An 18,067-nucleotide genomic window follows, 5' to 3' on the forward strand; every position below is an offset into this window, starting at 1 on the left:
ATTCTTAGCATCTCTTGTGATGAGGTGTATGGAATTTACAGTTTGAATATATTTGTAGACTACATGACACAAAGAAAGCCACATATTGCTAAGGGAACTCTCCATCTCCTCCCTTCTCAGTTATTGACTTAGCAAACAGGTAAACAGATAGTACCAGCAACATGCCTTGTACATGAACTATGGATTTCAGAGTGTTTAAAAAACAATTACCAAAAAAAGCACCCAATGGCATTTCTGTTGTGTTTCTGGCATGTGCTTCTGTTTCTGACTTTTTAGATGACATATTTCTGCATCTATCCTTACGATTTATGTACAGAACTTCTTAGTTTGTTGCAGTTCTGATAAACTGGTTCTGATAACTGGTTCTGATAAAAACTTTGCATCTTTTATGCATATGTGCTTGCTCATGTTTGTGCAACACATCTTTGTGATCTAAAGTACCTGATTATTTCAGTTTCAAGAATCAGCCTGTCTGAGAAGCCAAGAGTCACTAAATGATACATCATCTGCTGGTTCTGTAGTATCTTGAGCTTGGTACCATTTAAAATCAATGCAACTTACACTTTATTTTGTTAGTTCCCATGGTTTAATATTAATGATCATCTCTATTGCACCCTGAGTAGGGATAAATATTAAAAGTCTGGATAATTTCAGTGGAGTTTTGTGGGTTTTCTAGTCTAGTCTCAAATTCTTCCTGGCTGAACAGAGAGCAAAACTTAAAATTAAGAAGAATATTCTCATTATGCTGAAAAGTAGTAGTACGTATATAAATCTAGTGAGTGAGGAGTTTGAGGAAAAGGAGTTAATACTAGTTTCTTCCTGATGGAGCTGGGAGAATGACCTTGTGACACTTGCCTCTATCTAGTTCCTTAATATTCTTTTAGGTATTTATTCTTAAATTAGGTGTAAAGTAGTAAGAGCACTATGTTCATTTTAGGTGGATTTTAGGTATTTCTGTTTCTATTTCCCTGTGAAATGCCCTATTTAAATACAAATCCCATTATCCTTGCTTACCCATTCTTAAGTAACAGTTTTACCACACTATTGGATGCTATTTAGTGTATGATGAGTACAGAATATCTGTCTACAGTTGATACTGAGCTAACATTCAAACTGTATACATGTTAAATGTTTTACTTTAGGACCAGGCTGCAGGCAGTCTGTGGACTAAAGCTCAGTAGTGGAGTTGATTTTTCAACCTAGTTTCATCTGAAAGGCATCCTGTTTGTGTGCTCTGCTCTGTGATGAAAACCAAAGTGTTAGTGGAAAGGATTGCTTATTTTACTTGAAGATTTCTTACCTGAACTAAAATCCAAATGGTGTATTTACTTCAATGGGATATCATCAGGTGGTTGCACTGCTAGGCAGGCATTGCAGAAGTGGCTTAGTAGCATAAAATGTTAACTCTACCTGATTTTATTTTCTACTGCTGTCACAGTAAAACCAATAAAATACACTGTAAATTCCACCCTCTTCTGCTTCTGTATCAAACCCTTTGGATTAGACAGCCTTCAGTATCAGTTAAAGGTAACTTGTTTGACTTTACACTGAAATGGATGAAGAGTGTCACCATTATCCTTTTCACTGAGTCTATTGTGGGATAATTGGCACCAAATGACTTGTGAACGTTGCACTGTCAGCGATTTTCGCATTGATAGGCTAGATACGTGTTGAGAAATATTCTGTAAAACCTTAGGTATCACTGTGGATTGGAGGGGGATATTTCCAATTTAAAGGCAAACTTTTAAGGCCACTACATGAAACCTATTACTTTATAGGAGAAGTGCTAATATTATTGCTGCTTTTCTTGCATTGAGAAGTACTGATAGCTGGAAACCATAACGTGTTTTTTTATTTTAAAAAAACAAAACCAAACCTAGTTTAGGATTTCAGGAGCTATCAAGGCATTATTGGCTTGAACCCTGCCTTGAGAAGGAAAAATACAAGGATGGGGAAGAAGGTCTTACAGAATTCATCAAATTGGTGAGAAAATAAGGATCGGGAAAAATGAGGGAAGAAGCTCATGGCAGAATTTGAGACTAGTGTTTCTCAAGTGCAAACAGAACCAGAGCAGGGAGGAAAAAACCATTATTTCTGCTGTGGAAGAAGGAAAAAGCAAGGAACATGTAATGCCTGGTAGGAAGAAAAGGAACAAGAATGAAAAACAGAAATCTTCGGGGATTGTATGTGATGCCAAACTTAAAAAATGTTTGAAGATTTCTGTGTGTCGTGGTTTAACCCCAGCCAACAACTAAGCACCACGCAGCTGCTCGCTCACTTCCCCCCCCCCCCGCCCCCAGTGGGGTGGGGGAAAGAATCGGGAGAAGTAAACCTTGTGGGTTGAGATAAGAACGGTTTAATAGAACAGAAAAGAAGAAACTAATAATGATAATGATAACACTAATAAAATGACAACAGTAATAATAAAAGGATTGGAATATACAAATGATGCACAATGCAATTGCTCACCACCCACCGATCGATGCCAGTTAGTTCCTGAGCAGCGATCCCCCCCACCCCCACTCCCCCCAGTTTATATACTGGGCATGACGTCACACGGTATGGAATACCCCTTTGGCCAGTTTGGGTCAGCTGCCCTGGCTGTGTCCCCTCCCAACTTCTTGTGCCCCTCCAGCCTTCTTGCTGGCTGGGCATGAGAAGCTGAAAAATCCTTGACTAAGTCTAAACACTTAACTGAAAACATCAGTGTGTTATCAACATTCTTCTCATACTGAACCCAAAACATAGCACTGTACCAGCTAGTAGGAAGAAAATTAACTCTATCCCAGCTGAAAGCAGGACACTGTGATAGACTTGGAAGGATGAGTAGTACATTGGAAACTTGAGAGATGGAGGAATGTAATTTATTGCATTAATATGCGTTCGATGTTCCTTGATTTAAAGAAGCAATAAAATCTGGAGTCTTCTTGTTTGGAGAGAGTAAATAATGTGCAAAGTAACTCTGGGTTGGGAATTCAGTGACCTAAGCTATATGGGAAGATTGAAACTTCTGTTGAAAATATCTGACCAGTAAACCACAGAAAAGGCCAGGTCTTTTGCACATGATCTACAGAAGCTACTGTTTTCCTTGGAGCGTTCTGCTTTACCTAATTAACTGTGTGAGGTTAGTATACAGGAGTATATGGTATGAATACTGGTATATATTAACATATGCTATATTAAGTGTTTCATAGCTGAGATTTTTTTCAAAACTGTTATTTTCCTGCAAGTTTATACTAAGCTTTTATTGAAATCAGCTTTTAAATATTTGCACCAGAAAATGAGATTTACCTTGTTTTGGTACATCCCGAGTTATACAAAATCTGCGAACTACTTCTATTACTTTGCAACTACTGGGTCATAAACTTGGATTAGTTTTACAGGATTTGGTATATGAGTTGACAGATGTGATATATGATGACACTTTATCTTTTATTGCTTACACATACTAGTTATTGGGACAGGATGGGGGCAGTTCGTATTAACCACAAGATGGGATTTCAGTTGCTTACCCAAGTGTCTCTCATTCATTCGTTCATTTGCTATCAGTTATAGCAGATATATTGCTTCTTCAAGCCTGTCACACCAATAAATCATTTCAGATTGTATGCATTTGTACAGTGCCAAAGTGTACCATGAATTTTAAAGGAAATCTCCTATTTTCTTTTCAATCAGATGAGCAACGTGAAGAGACTACGGCCACGGCTCAGTGCTATTCTTTTTAAGCTTCAGTTTGAGGAGCAGGTGAACAACATCAAACCTGACATCATGGCTGTCAGTGCTGCCTGTGAAGAGATAAAGAAGAGTAAAAGCTTTAGCAAGCTTTTGGAACTAGTATTGTTAATGGGAAACTACATGAATGCAGGTTCTCGAAATGCACAGACCTTTGGATATAATCTCAGCTCCCTATGTAAAGTGAGTTTTGAAATGTCCATGTTGAGCATTACACTGAGGTTTTAATTTGATTTTATTATGCTACTTAAATACTTTGTTTTGATGTTTTTTCTGCAGTTAATTTTTTGTTTTCTTTTTTTTTTTTCCTCCCATAATTCTTAGCATTAGTTGATGGTTTGAACAATACAGCTAAGCTGTGTAGAGCCATCTTGAGACTGGTTTGCATTTAAACTTTTAGAAGATTCCATGTTGAGAGAATAATAATAATAAAAAAAACCCAAACTAAATAAGGTTATGGAAGGACCATATCACTGTCATCATAGTAGTGTTGTCATCTTACACTTCTAAGGCTGTCACATTTTAATCTGTTTTAGTACAGTTATGTTTTCTGTTTTACATAAATTTTCTCATTATCTGATTCTTTTCTGTTGTTGCTCAGTTTCATCAGTTCCCTTTTTCTTCTATTTTTCCTTACATTTTCATTCGTTCAACTTTTATATAAGGTATATACAAGAAGACATCTGTAATTTCCTGAGTGTTAATTTATAATCGATTCTAATCCTAATTCCCTTCCCCTTACTTATTGTTGTTATTTTTTTCATTTGCCCTCTGGGAGGTCACTGCAAAATTAATGGAGGGTGCACATGTATTTAATAGTCCTTATGAGAAAAGAATTATTTGGAAGTTTGTATGTACTCTTTGTCTTCTCTCAGCTTCTTTATCTTTTTACACAAGCAAAAATACAATATGTTAACTTCTGCATTCTTTAAAATAATGACCCTGACTCTGCCATGTTTCAGAAGAATTCTTTCACTATGGTTCTTGAGTGTTGAATGCACTACCTATAACTTAAATATTCATAGAGAATAAGTTATATATCTTCCCTAGTCTAAAGTAAACATTTAAGCATGCATCAGCCACCTAGAGAAATACAGCATAGATGAAATTATTGAGTTAAAAGTACAATTTGTTGAGAAACATGTTCAGAAGGAACATACTAAAGGTTCTCTCTCTAATTGGGTGCATTTACTTCTTAGGTATGATTTTACAAGAATCTGTCTGGTTATATTCTCTGTATTTTTAATGCACAAGGCAACAAAAAAGAAATATACTTATGAAAACAATATGAAGGTAATTGTTACAGGTACTTTGCAGAGGAGGATTAAAAATCAATTATTATTCAAAATTTAAGATCTAGAAGATGAAAATTTTGAAGACTACCATGAAGTACTACACATAGGAAAGGGAAGTGATGTGTGCAGATAATGAAAGTAAGGAGTGAATGGCTAGGCAGAATTCCAGAAAATGGTCTTTAAGTCCTGGCTAACTCTACAGTGCTCTGGCATTAAATGCATTTGATAATCTAGGATCTCATACTAGCTTAGATTTTGCATGTTTACAGGTTATTTAGCTTTACAGGAGGTTACAACATTCTGTTGGAGAGGAAAAAAATGTTTCTTTTAGTGGACCTTCTATGTATTATAAAGATGGTAATTATCTACTGTTTCCTTGGTGCTGATAAGGTTTTAAGTGAAGTTTTGTCTGAATTACTGCAGAAAATATATAGACTGACTGGTGAGAATCCAGATCACAGTAACATCTAACACTTCCAAACTGAAAAAAAAAGCATTTGGGTGTATTTAGTTTAGCAAAGAGGAACATGAGGAGGACATAAGTGTTCTTTTGTTATTAATTTATGATAAAGGCGGCATTGGAGCATTTGTTTTCTATGTAGTTAAGGTAGGAGATGGAATAATTGGCTTTGCTGGTAACAAAAGAAGTTTGCTTAAAAGTTACGAAAGCTTCCTAACTGGAAGGATAGTTAAGAACTTGATAGTGAAGAAGATTGTGGAAAGCTTTTGAAATCCAGGTATACTAATAATTCTCAAAGAGTCTCCGTGAGGCCAAATTAAGAGCTAAAGTAAGTAATACTTTGAATAGGGTACGTAGTTAACTAGTTGGGAAGTGTGTGCATGTTTCTAAGAATAATGGAATAATTCAGGTGGGAAGGGTTGTCAGTAGGCATCTAGTCCAACCTTCTGCTCAAGAGAAATGCTGATCACTACTGATGGTCTGTAGGTGAAGTAGATACAAAGCTATAAGGACCAAAAAAGGTAATTTGCTCCCTGTTATCAAAATGCTTAGTACAGTGTAATTTTGATACTGTATCATCTTATAGGATTAGAAGTAGTGATACTGGTTTACTCCTTTCAGGACTTTATTAATTTATGTATAAATATATATCATAGTACTCAATATGCTTCATTTACATAAGAAATGTACAAGTAAAAAAATGAAGTTCCAATGACAGAGATTTCATATATATTTGATTTAGCATCACTTCATGCTAGTTTGTAAATACCAGACCACAGTGCTTAAAAACTTTTCTAGGGGGAAGATAATGCAACCTTAATGGTTGTTGAATATGAGTGTATTGATGTCCCTGCCTATGGCAAGGGGGTTGGACTAGATGATCTTCAAAGGTCCCTTCCAACCCAAACCATTCTATGATTAGGAAAGAAATACCAACTATTACAGATTTTGCTGGGGGGCACAGCAACTATGGCCACCTTAGAGATTATCTGTAAAATTTCAGATCTCTGACACTAGATATCCCCAGACAAGTGCAACCTACAGGCAACTACTTGTCCTTTTGAAGGTTGACAGATTTTTCAGAGAGAATCACTGGGAATTTGCATTTACTATCCTATGTGTATCAGGGTACTAGTCAGCAATTCCTAATTTACCTCATCCAATTGTGGCCTCATTTAGGAAGTCCGTGAGTGCCAAGCCTTCACTGGTTATGAAATTGTGTCTTACACAGACAGATCACTTTGTCTGGAAACACAGAGGTAAAAGTATGTATGTGTAAATTTTGGGATTTTCTTAACTATGTGTAGTGTCTTGGTTAATGCTTAATCTCCTCTGTTCTGAGAATAATAAACTGGTTCAACTATTAAAAATATTAGTATTAAAATAGGAAAAAACTCCACCCAAACGAATATTCCTTCAAGACCCCAAACTAGAAAGCTGCAAATTGCAGACTGCTTTGTTGTCTGCATCAGTTTTCAGTAGGGGTTCTGAGAACTTGAGAAATTTACAGTGGCTTCTGTCTTTCAAAGATGTTGGTTTTTGTAATATCTGAGGAATATACAATTTATATGCTCTTCTTCATTGGTGCCTGACTATCCATAGGGACTATCCACTTTGCAGAAGACAATTCCATATCTTGCCTTGTCCCTGCATTGTGTAGGATTGAACTGTAATAGTTCTTCTGCATCAGAGAACATGTGTGCATATTCTCAGAAGAGAGATATGATATTGCTATGCTAATACTCAATTGTTTATTAAATACTGATATATTAAAATTATATGCATGTTTATAACACTAGTTTATTTTTAAAACTAACTTTTGTTAACTACCTGTATTTTAAGCAGTGTCACATTGTAGAAATATTGTGTGATGTTTCAATTATTGAGATGTTTCTCACTGAGATTCCCAGCACGGTAGAAGTAACTTATTTTATAACATTGCATACAGTAATGACCCTATCATATATTTTTTGCTTTTGAGATATATATATATATATATCTGTGTGTTCCATTTTCTGTTTATTTAAAAAATTATGTCTCACATTATTATTAATCCACTCATCTGAAGGAAAACATATACATTCTGAAAGAGTATATCTCATCATATTTATTAAGATAGTAGCATTTTGATCTTTGAAAATAATCACTGACTTTTTACAGTGAAGTATGAAATATCAACCTCAGTGATAACCACCATCCAAAATTCTCAATTTACATACAGTATGGAAAAAGCAAACAGTATGCTCTAATTTGGTTTTTAAATCAGATCAGTAAAATGCCCCTCAAGTGATCTCTGAGGATATTGGGAAGCACAAGAAGTGTGAAAAAATCTCTTTATAAGAAATTTGCAACCATGGGAAAACTGTGGTAATATATTTTTGAAAAAATAATAAATCTGTATGTATATTTAAATTGGGATTGATCTTGCTCTCAGTTCCTTATTCAGAAGTAATCCCCATATAGCTCTGTGTCTGGTTTTGAACCCTCTTTGGAAAGAAAGGTGATTTTTCCGTTCTGCCTTGTTGCTCTAGTTACTCTTATACCGCTGAGCGTTGCTGATCACTTGTATTTTTCATGGTAACCAAACTAAAGAACAGTCCTGAAGTTGAAACAAGCTACCATGAGTTTTCTACTTGTTTAGTGCTAGTTGTAATAGCTAGTTGGCACTAAAGACTTTTCCCCCCGATATTTAGATGTACAGGTCTGTGTGCAATTGTGGCAGCCCTTTAGTATGTGTGCATACTTTGTGTGTGCCTATGTACATGTATACTTTTTCTGTTAAATTGTTTTATGCAGAAATAGTTTTTAAGTAGCGAAGAAACACTTTCATGTGAGATGTCATTTTCTATTTGTAAAAATCTCTCCAATGGTTTGAAAGACTAGCTCAAATGGGAGACTACAACAAAAATGTATAAATGAATGTTTGTCAATTGTTAGTATTTTTACATAAGTAGCTGCAAGTTTTAAAATGGCTGGGCTTAAAATAATTTTATATGTATAAAGGGTTCAGAAAGAAAACTGTGCTTAAGAATTTTTGAAGTTGGAAGTTTTTAAACAATGAAGCCTATGAATTCGTTTGCCCTATTGAGAATTGATAACAAGAACTTGTGCAGGTTGAGGTTGCAGCTTCCACTGCATAAATATTGTTGGGCTAGAGTTAGCTTCACACGTAAGGAAATCACATCACAGAGTGGATATGTGCATCATGTATTGTTAGATTTTGCTGATTTAGCTCCGATTTTTTTTTTTTTTTTACACTTTCATGAGTCTATTCACAGTTTTGCAAATATTCCTGTATTGCTTAAATAATTACATTTAAAAAGAGAAATGTGCGCTGGTTTTGAGTACAGAACTCAAATATTGCGTAGAATTAAAAAATATTTAATGTGATCTTTCTAGTGATTTTTAGCAAGGGGGAAAATGAAACAGCCTGTTATTTAGGGTTTTCTTTAAAAGAGCTCTACCAGTTCAACAGTTTGTTCTTACCTTTCTTGGTTTCACAATTAGTAATATATATTAATTATCAAAATAGTCAGAAGTAATCTTATTCTCAGTGTTTTAACATTTATTTTTTTCTCTCTAGCTGAAGGACACGAAGTCGGCAGATCAAAAAACAACATTGCTCCATTTTCTTGTAGAAGTGTGTGAGGAAAGCTATCAGGATGTCCTGGATTTTGTTGAGGATTTTCAGCATTTAGATAAAGCTAGCAAAGGTTTGTATAACTAACTAAAAGTTTTGATTCTGAGTGCATTGCAGTGTCTTTTATGTGAGATGATGCTTATTTTTTTACTAACATTATTGTAAAAATAGACATTAGTGGTCTATATCATAAATTGGTAATTTGAGCTGCTGCGAGTGGTCTTGAAGATATTTATTGTTCAGTCCTCTAAAATTTACTACAGGATTTCCCATTACATTTCTTCTAACATGTCTTCTAGAATCATTGTACAAAATAGATTTCTTTTAAAAGTTCTTTTCTGTTAACAGATCTTAAACTATGTCCAACTCTCAATCTTTTATATGGTAAGTGTAGTACAAACACTCAGTGTCTTTTAATTCAGAAATGCAGAAAGGCTGTCATATCATCACTTAATTTTATGTTGGTTTTTTTTTCTAAACATGAATCAGAACAGGTTTTTTTTTTCCTTGTGTGTATGTTTTTCATGAAACAGTAGCATTGGAAGTGTGGAAAAATAAAATCCTCTTTTTACTGCTTCATCATGCAGTATAGAATATGGTAAATCTCATTATAAGCAGCAGTGGTCTTTTTGCAGTTAATTTCTTAATTAAGAGTACCTTCTCCATATTTTATCACAGCTTAAGTAATTTAAACTGAGTAAGCATGAAGTTAGAAATTGATGCCACCTTGGCACTGTCCTACTCTTGCAGGAAAAGAAGATTGGGTGGGCTGTCTCAGTTAAAAATTTTTTAGTTTATGTCAGTTTGGAGAATATCACTGTTTATATGTATTGCTTTGTACAGTGTCATTCTTATGCCTCAGTCATTCTCCCTGCCACAAACTACAGCTTTGCAAAACCTGCTCCTGATAGAGAACTTGAGGTAGTGGTCAATCCCATAGAGTTCGCTTTTTGTTGTCGTGGTTCTTAAAGTTTACAATTTTAGTTGGTGCATTATAACCACTTAGAAGTTCAAGTATTTTTAAATAGCTGTCAAATGCTTCAAGCCCTTCATCTAACTGTTCGTACTGGTAATAGAAAGAGTTTCTGATGTATATAAATTTAGTATTTTATGCATTACCTTCAGTGTTAACTGGCCACTGATTTTTGATTTACTAGTATGTTATTGGCTGTATTGTGGTTGAATTTTGTGTATCGGACAGAAAAATGTTCCTTATTAGAAGCCATTATTTTCAGTGTAGACAGTCATCTTATATGAAGCTGCTGATTGTCTTCTGGAAAGCTTCTGAGATATAAAACACTGACCATTGAAAGAGTAGCCAGTAAAATTATCAGTTAGTCCAGGCTTTCTGTTCTTTTTTAGGTGTCTGCTATTGACTAGATGAATCTTTGATCTCACTCAGTATGTTGTGGGATGGAAATCAATGACCATATTTTCAAGTTTATATATTGAATTTGCTTCAGTGTATTCTGAGGTGTATTTTGCATTTCAGTTTTCCTGTATGAAAAAGACAAAGGATTAGGATGTCTTTAACAGATTAGCATATCAGTGTGTTTGTTTATACTTGTTTCCCTACCTGCAAAATTTCATTTTGTTTTGAAAGATGACTCCTGCACTGGAATTTTGGAAAATCCATCACATCCCAAAGACTGCAGTTCATTACTGTTTTTTTTAAACTTTTTAGTACTTTTGCAGAAGTATATTTTTACGAAGAAAGTTGATTTAATATGCACGAGCTTTTGCACAGTAAATTTTTAATGAGGTGGCGATTTTTGCTTGAGCTTACCAAAAGGTCAGTTCAAAAAAATCTGTGAATCTGTGGTTGTGATCAGCCATATCTGACATAATGGACTCACCTGGTCTGATGTCACTTACTGATATGCTGATGAAGACTAAGTTGACCAAGAATGATTTGCATTGAGGCTTTTACAGTGAGCTGGGAAAACACAGCAGATATTACAAGGCATCATTATGGCTGCTAAGGAGAGTGAGTGACAGAGGGGGAAGTCATCAAAAATCTTTTATCTTGATGATCATCTAGTCAAATATGCTTATTCCAGAAGAAATATTAGTTGTGTTAGAACAGAATTTGGGTATTGAGGGCTTAGAGCATCTCCTCCATTCCAAGATACTGTACAACAAGAATAATCTCTCCTGGGTTGTATTTATTGGAGGCAGTTCAGACTTCCAGTAAATTTGGAAAACCACTGGATCCAAAGGTTACATCTAAAGGTTACAGGCTGCTGATAGTACAGAAGGAAGGAAGTCAGCCTGGGGTTTTCCTGTTATCTGATAGGAAGGTTCTGTTTACATATATGCTGCTTTGTTGGTCAAAGTTGTTGGGTGAGGAGATAGATCATTCTTTTCTGGTTTTGTATCGTACTAATATAATGTTCGAATTTTCTGTGTACCATATAGTTTGTATTTTGTTCCAGTATTTGTTTCTAAATCCTTTTCGCTACCTTTTGTCCTAGCAAAGCTTAGGGCCTTGTAGAGGTGGTGGAATGCCATTCCTTTGTGCTCTGAAGTAATTTTTAAAAGTAATTCCCAAGACTAAATCAATGAAGTTTGATAAGAATATTCTTTTCTCCCATACCTTAGTTGCAAGCTATTTTTTTTATTGAGCTGTTTTTATTTCCTGTCTTCATATTCATTTCTTCAAATACAATAATTTCCCATTTTATATGTGGCATAAAGATATTAATTGCAAGTGTCCTTTAAATTATAAATCAAAATTAATGTGGCAGAAAGATGTGTAAATGCCATTTGAACAATATTAACAGAAAACTTTAAGTTGAACACACTGTATAAAAATGGAACTATACTGTGCATTTATTGGTTTTGATTTGATCACCAAGTGGTGGTTGAGTCTTCTACAAGTTTCTTAAAACAAGTTACTTAAAAGATGCTTTTACAGAATTCTTCCTTGACATGACTGTCCTTGTATCAGCCAGCCCATTTGTAGCATACGTTGGATCTTTTTTTACTTCGTACTTGCTCATTCTTAAAACTTCTCTCTCAAGTTATTTCTTATTCAAAATGGTGAACATTAGAACATTACAATGTTTAGCAACTCATTTTCTTTTTATGCTTTTTAGAAGAGACATTCTTGGTCCTTTCACTTAATTAATATTGTCCAGTAATTATCATACAGTAAGCTGTTAACATAGCTTGCAAGACTTTAAGAGCAGTGACAAGGTCTGTTAGTTGTGAAGCTAACATGTATTTTATAAATGATAAAACATTCACAATATGTGAATTGCATTACAAAAAATAAATTTTAATTTTTTAAAATCTAACTTTGACAGGCAAGTAGCAAGGAACATGTGACCTATGCAATTGTAGGTTACTTCAGGGTATTTAATTTGTGGGGTTTTTTTTCTATTATGTGCTAAAGTTTTAGTTTTTACTTTTGTAATACTAGCAGTAGGCTTAATTCACTGTTACAGTACATGAATTAAAGATACCTTTTTGCTTTGAAGTATAACAAATCCTGTTTTTTACGTACTCTTAGATCAGCAGGAGGAACTTTCATTGCCACTAATGAGCCTACTGATATGACAGTTCCTGAAGATTCATATAATTAAAGCTGTCTCTTCTTTTAAACATAATGACTTTCCTGCTTTTCTATTAGTATTCCAGACAAGAAATATTTTGGTAATTTAGTACACTTTACTAATTTCTTATTTTATGGTATTCTAAAGATTTATATTGCATTTATCCAGGCTGCTGTTTTATTTGATTGACTCCAATTTACACAGACCTTACAGGTAACAGTGTATAGAGTCTTCCTTTCATATTGTAATAACAACATAGAACTGCAGCTTTTCCTTCCTCTAAAAGTCATTAACTCATTGTTGCTTTGCAAGTAACTTATCCATTTTCTCATTTTTGAAACTTCATTCAGTTTTTTTCATAGATAATTAATTTCACTTTTTTTTTCTAAAGCTAGGAATGAAATTGTAAAAATGAAGTTTAATCTATATTCATTAAAAAAACAGAACACCCCCACCTACGACATTTAAAAATATTAGGACAGCATGAGAGAACAATATTAATATATATGCTATAAGCAATCTATATGTCTGTCGTGGTTTAACCCCGGCTGGTAACTAAGCACCATGCAGCTGCTCACTCGCTTCCTGCCACCCAGTGGGATGGGGGAGAGAATGGGGAGGGGGGAAAAGGTAATGCTTGTGGGTTGAGATAAGAACAGTTTAATAGAACAGAAAGGAAGAAACTAATAATGATAATAACAACAATAATAAAATGGCAATAATAATAATAAAGGAATTGGAATACACAAAACAAGTGATGCACAATGCAATTGCTCACCACTTGCCGACCGATACCCGCTTAGTTCCCGAGCAGCGATCCCCCCCACACCCACTCCCCCCAGTTTATATACTGGGCATGACGTCACATGGTATGGAATACCCCTTTGGCCAGTTTGGGTCAGCTGCCCTGGCTGTGTCCCCTCCCAACTTCTTGTGCCCCTCCAGCCTTCTTGCTGGCTGGGCATGAGAAGCTGAAAAATCCTTGACTAAGTCTAAACGCTACTTAGCAACCACTGAAAACATCAGTGTGTTATCAACATTCTTCTCACACCAAACCCAAAACATAGCACTATACCAGCTACTAGGAAGAAAATTAACTCTATCCCAGCTGAAACCAGGAGAATGTCATAAGGAAAGGTGGTTTTTTCCTATTACAGAATTTCTAAGAGTCTATGGCAAATTTCTCAGTACTATTACATAAGATACTTTCTGCTTTGCATTGCTTGGGCTTCTATTTTGTCTTAGGTTGCAAATTCACAGTGTGTGTTTTCATGTAGTCAGGATTGTTGTGTTTGTTTGGGTGGTTTTTTTTGTGCTTTCAGAAAACATTACAAACTTCATGAGTTACTCCAAAATGTATTATACTCAACCAGTACCAAAATCAATAGATAATTCCACTACCTTGCAGATTACACAAGTTTCTAAGTTTTCATAGCAGATACATACTGTGGAATGGTAGCCCATTCAGAGATTTGCTTTGAAAAATGTTTGTGACTAACATGGTAACAATTTTATCGTAATTATGGGGGGGGGGGTGAGAATTCCTTTCTTTTTAAATGCAAAGTTCATTTTCCAATTTTTTTAATGTTATGTATGAGATGTTTCTCTGCCTTAAATGACAGTTTTCGAGAATAATGGCTATGAGGAATAACCAGGAAAGTTACTACCAACCAGAGGTCCATTTGTAGAAGTCCTTTTTTTTTATTCTGTATCTGTTACCTGAATTTTATTTTTTGGTGGCTCTTTTGGTGGCTCTTCAGAAAGAGAGTAAAAAGAGTTCTTCAGAATGCTGAAAAAGGAACAGTATCCTTGTTCATTCTTGGATGTTAATTTAATTAATTCAGCTATTAGGTAAGTATCTTCACTTATAGTATACAGTTCATCTGTGTTATGTTTTTTATATGTACATTTATGAAATACATTTCAAAGTAGATATTCAGAGATTTCCATCAATGGCAGAGAATAAATAATGTGACTAATGGCTTATGTTGCAACTTTCTGGTACACACAGGGCTGTAATCTGATAATAGTCACAAAATTTCAGGAATCAACCTTACAATGAAAACACAGGGTTTATCCTCTGAGTGAAAAATCACTCTATTACTTGCACCTATGAGACCTTCTAGTTTCTTGGTCTGTGATCCTGTTGGTTGCATATCAAGACAGGACCCAAGGGAGGTATCAAGCATATCTTATGCCTTAGTTTATATGGAAAGAAACCAGTGTATGCTTTACCACAGCTATTGTCTACTCTTGTAAGTTAGTCGAGAGGCAGCTAAACAAACTAAACATTCCTCACATCAAGTGAAGAAAATCCTAAAAGAAATGTGGACTTAATTTCAGGAATTTTATCATAGTAAATAACTTGATTTTTTGCCCCATGGAAAATTGCTATCAAAGTTAGACAAAATGAGAATTAGAGAAATAAATGTATAAACAAGAATGCAGTACTTAATTTTGTAAAGGAGCTTGCTCATTTCAGGAACAGTTGTACCTATGCTGATTTCTAAAGATTTACTGTTACTTCAGTAAATATTTACTGTTACTAGGAGTAGAAATGTCCTAGTGAAATGAGGCATTGAGACAAAATTAAGCGCTGTTGTTAGAGGAGGGTTAGAATATCACAATCAGGAAACGGACTAAAGTGCGGGTATGGGGGTAATAAAGAACAGAAAAATATTTCACTTGATTACATTGCCACAAGTACAAATTAGTTTAGAAATAAGATTAATGTGCCTAACTGTCAAAATAGTTAAGGTTACAGAATTGCCTTCTTGAGATGTATTTTCATCAGTGGAAAAAAGCAACTATATGTTTTAAGTTGGAGTTAGATTGCTTATAACAATGATTATATAAATGTGGCACTCAAAATAGCAAATACTAAATTTTATGGCTCAAAAGATAAACATTAATAGGAATTGAAGTTTTGGTTAGATTTGGCTTTCAAACAAGATTCCCATTAACTGTAAAGTAATGGTATTAAACTTAAAATAAATACTGAAGTGTAACAAAGTAGTGACACACAAAGAATTCCATGTGGAAAAAAGGGTGTTGAGGTACCATTATTTAAAAAGAATAAAAATTTTAAAAAGCCATCTTTTTTCTTGCTTTTTGTTGTAAAGACTGAGAAAACATGTAATGTTTTTAGCAATTAATGTTACAATATTATAGAGCACTAAGCAATAGAGGAAGATATTAAGTAAATATTTGTCCATGAATGCAGTACTTAGAAGACTATTTCAAGCTCTAAACTGTGTGAAAGAGATTCCTATACAAGACCGAAAAATCATGTTATTTTCTGGCTACTGTTTTTTGAAAAAATTTGAAGAGAGCTTGTTTTTTAATCTTGAAAATCTTAGGCTAAAGATATTTATCTATTTACCAGAAATGTACAATTTAAGACATAAAAATGTGCTACTCCGGCATTTAAGATACCATACCAGGGGCATTAAATATTTGCAAAGAGAAATTCATGGTGGTGTGGTTTAAGTACACCTTTAAATATTTCTTCAATTTTGTGTTTGTTGATGTTTTTTGCACCCCTGTTTATACCCGTAATGGATCAACAACGCCTGCTCTATTGGGACACAAGTCCTACATCAGCACACTACAGACTTGCCATATTCCCGTCTGAACCATTTTAAAATAAATTGAACTTACTGAAAATAAGTAATTAAACACACCTTCTTGTGATTTTCTTCTTCTTTTTTTTTTTTTTTTTTTTTTTTGTGCGTGTGAGTGCATTTCACAATCTAAAAATTTTGGTTTTAAAAGCTGATGGAACATGCAATATTATGGAATATGCAATACTGTTATGTATTTATTGCAAATAGTCTCATTTCTTTTAATGTTTGTGGCTTTAGGTTGTGCACAGTACTGTTATCTGGCAAGTAAATTTAAGATATAATTATGCAATGAACTAGTAAAATGTAAGTGAAATATTCTGTTTCTTTAGGGCATAGAAATATATGCATCTTTTACAAGCATGAATTAGCAAATCAAATATTAAGCAAGAGTTAGAATATTTGCACATTTATACCAAAACAGTGCTTCAATTTCTAATATGATATTGAAGTATGTCAGTAGTCCATGAACGTAGCTCGCTCTCTATCATCTTGCAGTGATCCAACAGTTAAGTATCATGGCTATTCCCTGGTGCAATCCTTGAGCCCCCAGTTATTTAAACGTGTAGACAGTTTGATCTGTGGGCAGACCAGCATTCAGATAAAGCTGTTCAGTACTTTTAATTTAATTTTTATTCAACTGGGTATAAATATGAACGTTACTGAGAGATTTCACTTCTGTATAGCATTTTAAGTGATAGTGAGATTAAGACAAATAAAATAATATTGATACTCTATAAGGGAAAAATGTAGATATCTGCTAAAAGACAAAGAAAAAATAAGAAGTGGGTTATGCAGAAATCAGTTGCAAGAGGAACCTTAAAATGGCGGAAAGGGCAATGGAATAGAAAAGCTGAATACATTGTGCAGATGTATAGACTCTTGAAGGTGAGAAAGCTTAATTTTAATTAGTAGGGAAGTGTTGCAAGTGCATATATATGTATGTGTAGGCTTGTGTATCTTGCTACCTATATATCTGTCTCAGGGAGTCAGAGTTTGCAGTGATGGCATTGTTTAGAAGACTGATAAGTCTGGCTGGTTTTAAACTTTTATTTTAAACTTTACTAGACTGATGTTCATTAACATTTCATGCTAATGGTTCATTCTTAATCATTATTAATCACTAGTTATTAACAATCTTATCCTAAATTAGCTGTGAATATACAATACACTGCACTCAGCACAGTACTTCATGGTCTGGGTCCCCAAGGGTCGAGGTGATGAGGCTTAAGAGCTGAGGGTGAGGGAAGCCGCAACTGACGCGAGGGTTGTCTTTCTCTTCCCTCCTGAAAATTCGATTTCTTCTTTTATAAGACGATTCTGTCTCTTGGCAGCTCGTAGTCCACCACTGCACCGTATCACTGTGTACTGTGCAACACCGAGGGATATTACTTTTCCGTGCTGGGGCAGCTGCCGTATCCTATGGCTTGGCCATTTTTAGCCCTTGCCTTAGCAGCTGCTTCTTTCTTTCAGTAGCAATCCAGTGATGAATAACTGACCATCAGTGAGTTGTTTGTCATTTGGGGGTTTCTGTTTTCAGCTTTTGCCCATATTTTCAAGTTCTGAGCTTAAACTGTACACTGTAAAAAGAGACGTGGTGTCAGGCTGCATTTCACCCAGGAGGTTCTCAAAAGAAGTTTATAATGAGTCTAGCAGACCAGGGCTCTTGTGTAGGTAGTATAGGGCACAGTTAGTATAAGGTCTGAGGCCTATTCCTACTGATGATAGTACTGTTATTACTAGGCAACTGGGTACAAAAA

At 34.8% G+C, this 18,067-nt stretch overlaps 1 protein-coding gene across 5 annotated transcripts in view; it reads left to right on the forward strand.

Moving 5' to 3' along the window:
* Window positions 1-18,067, forward strand: part of DIAPH3 (diaphanous related formin 3) — a 249,906-nt gene that overhangs the window by 134,897 nt on the left and 96,942 nt on the right. For all 5 annotated transcript variants that reach the window (XR_003926581.2, XM_030036634.2, XM_030036632.2 and 2 more), the window contains 2 exons: window positions 3,676-3,915; window positions 9,071-9,200. Coding sequence is in view for 4 of the 5 variants with exons in the window: in XM_030036634.2 (XP_029892494.1) it covers window positions 3,676-3,915; window positions 9,071-9,200 (370 nt within the window). In the remaining variant the exon portion in view is untranslated. The remainder of the gene's footprint in view (window positions 1-3,675; window positions 3,916-9,070; window positions 9,201-18,067) is intronic.

Source organism: Aquila chrysaetos, chromosome 14 (genome assembly GCF_900496995.4).
Source record: "Aquila chrysaetos chrysaetos chromosome 14, bAquChr1.4, whole genome shotgun sequence".
NCBI classification, from domain to species: Eukaryota; Metazoa; Chordata; class Aves; order Accipitriformes; family Accipitridae; genus Aquila; species Aquila chrysaetos.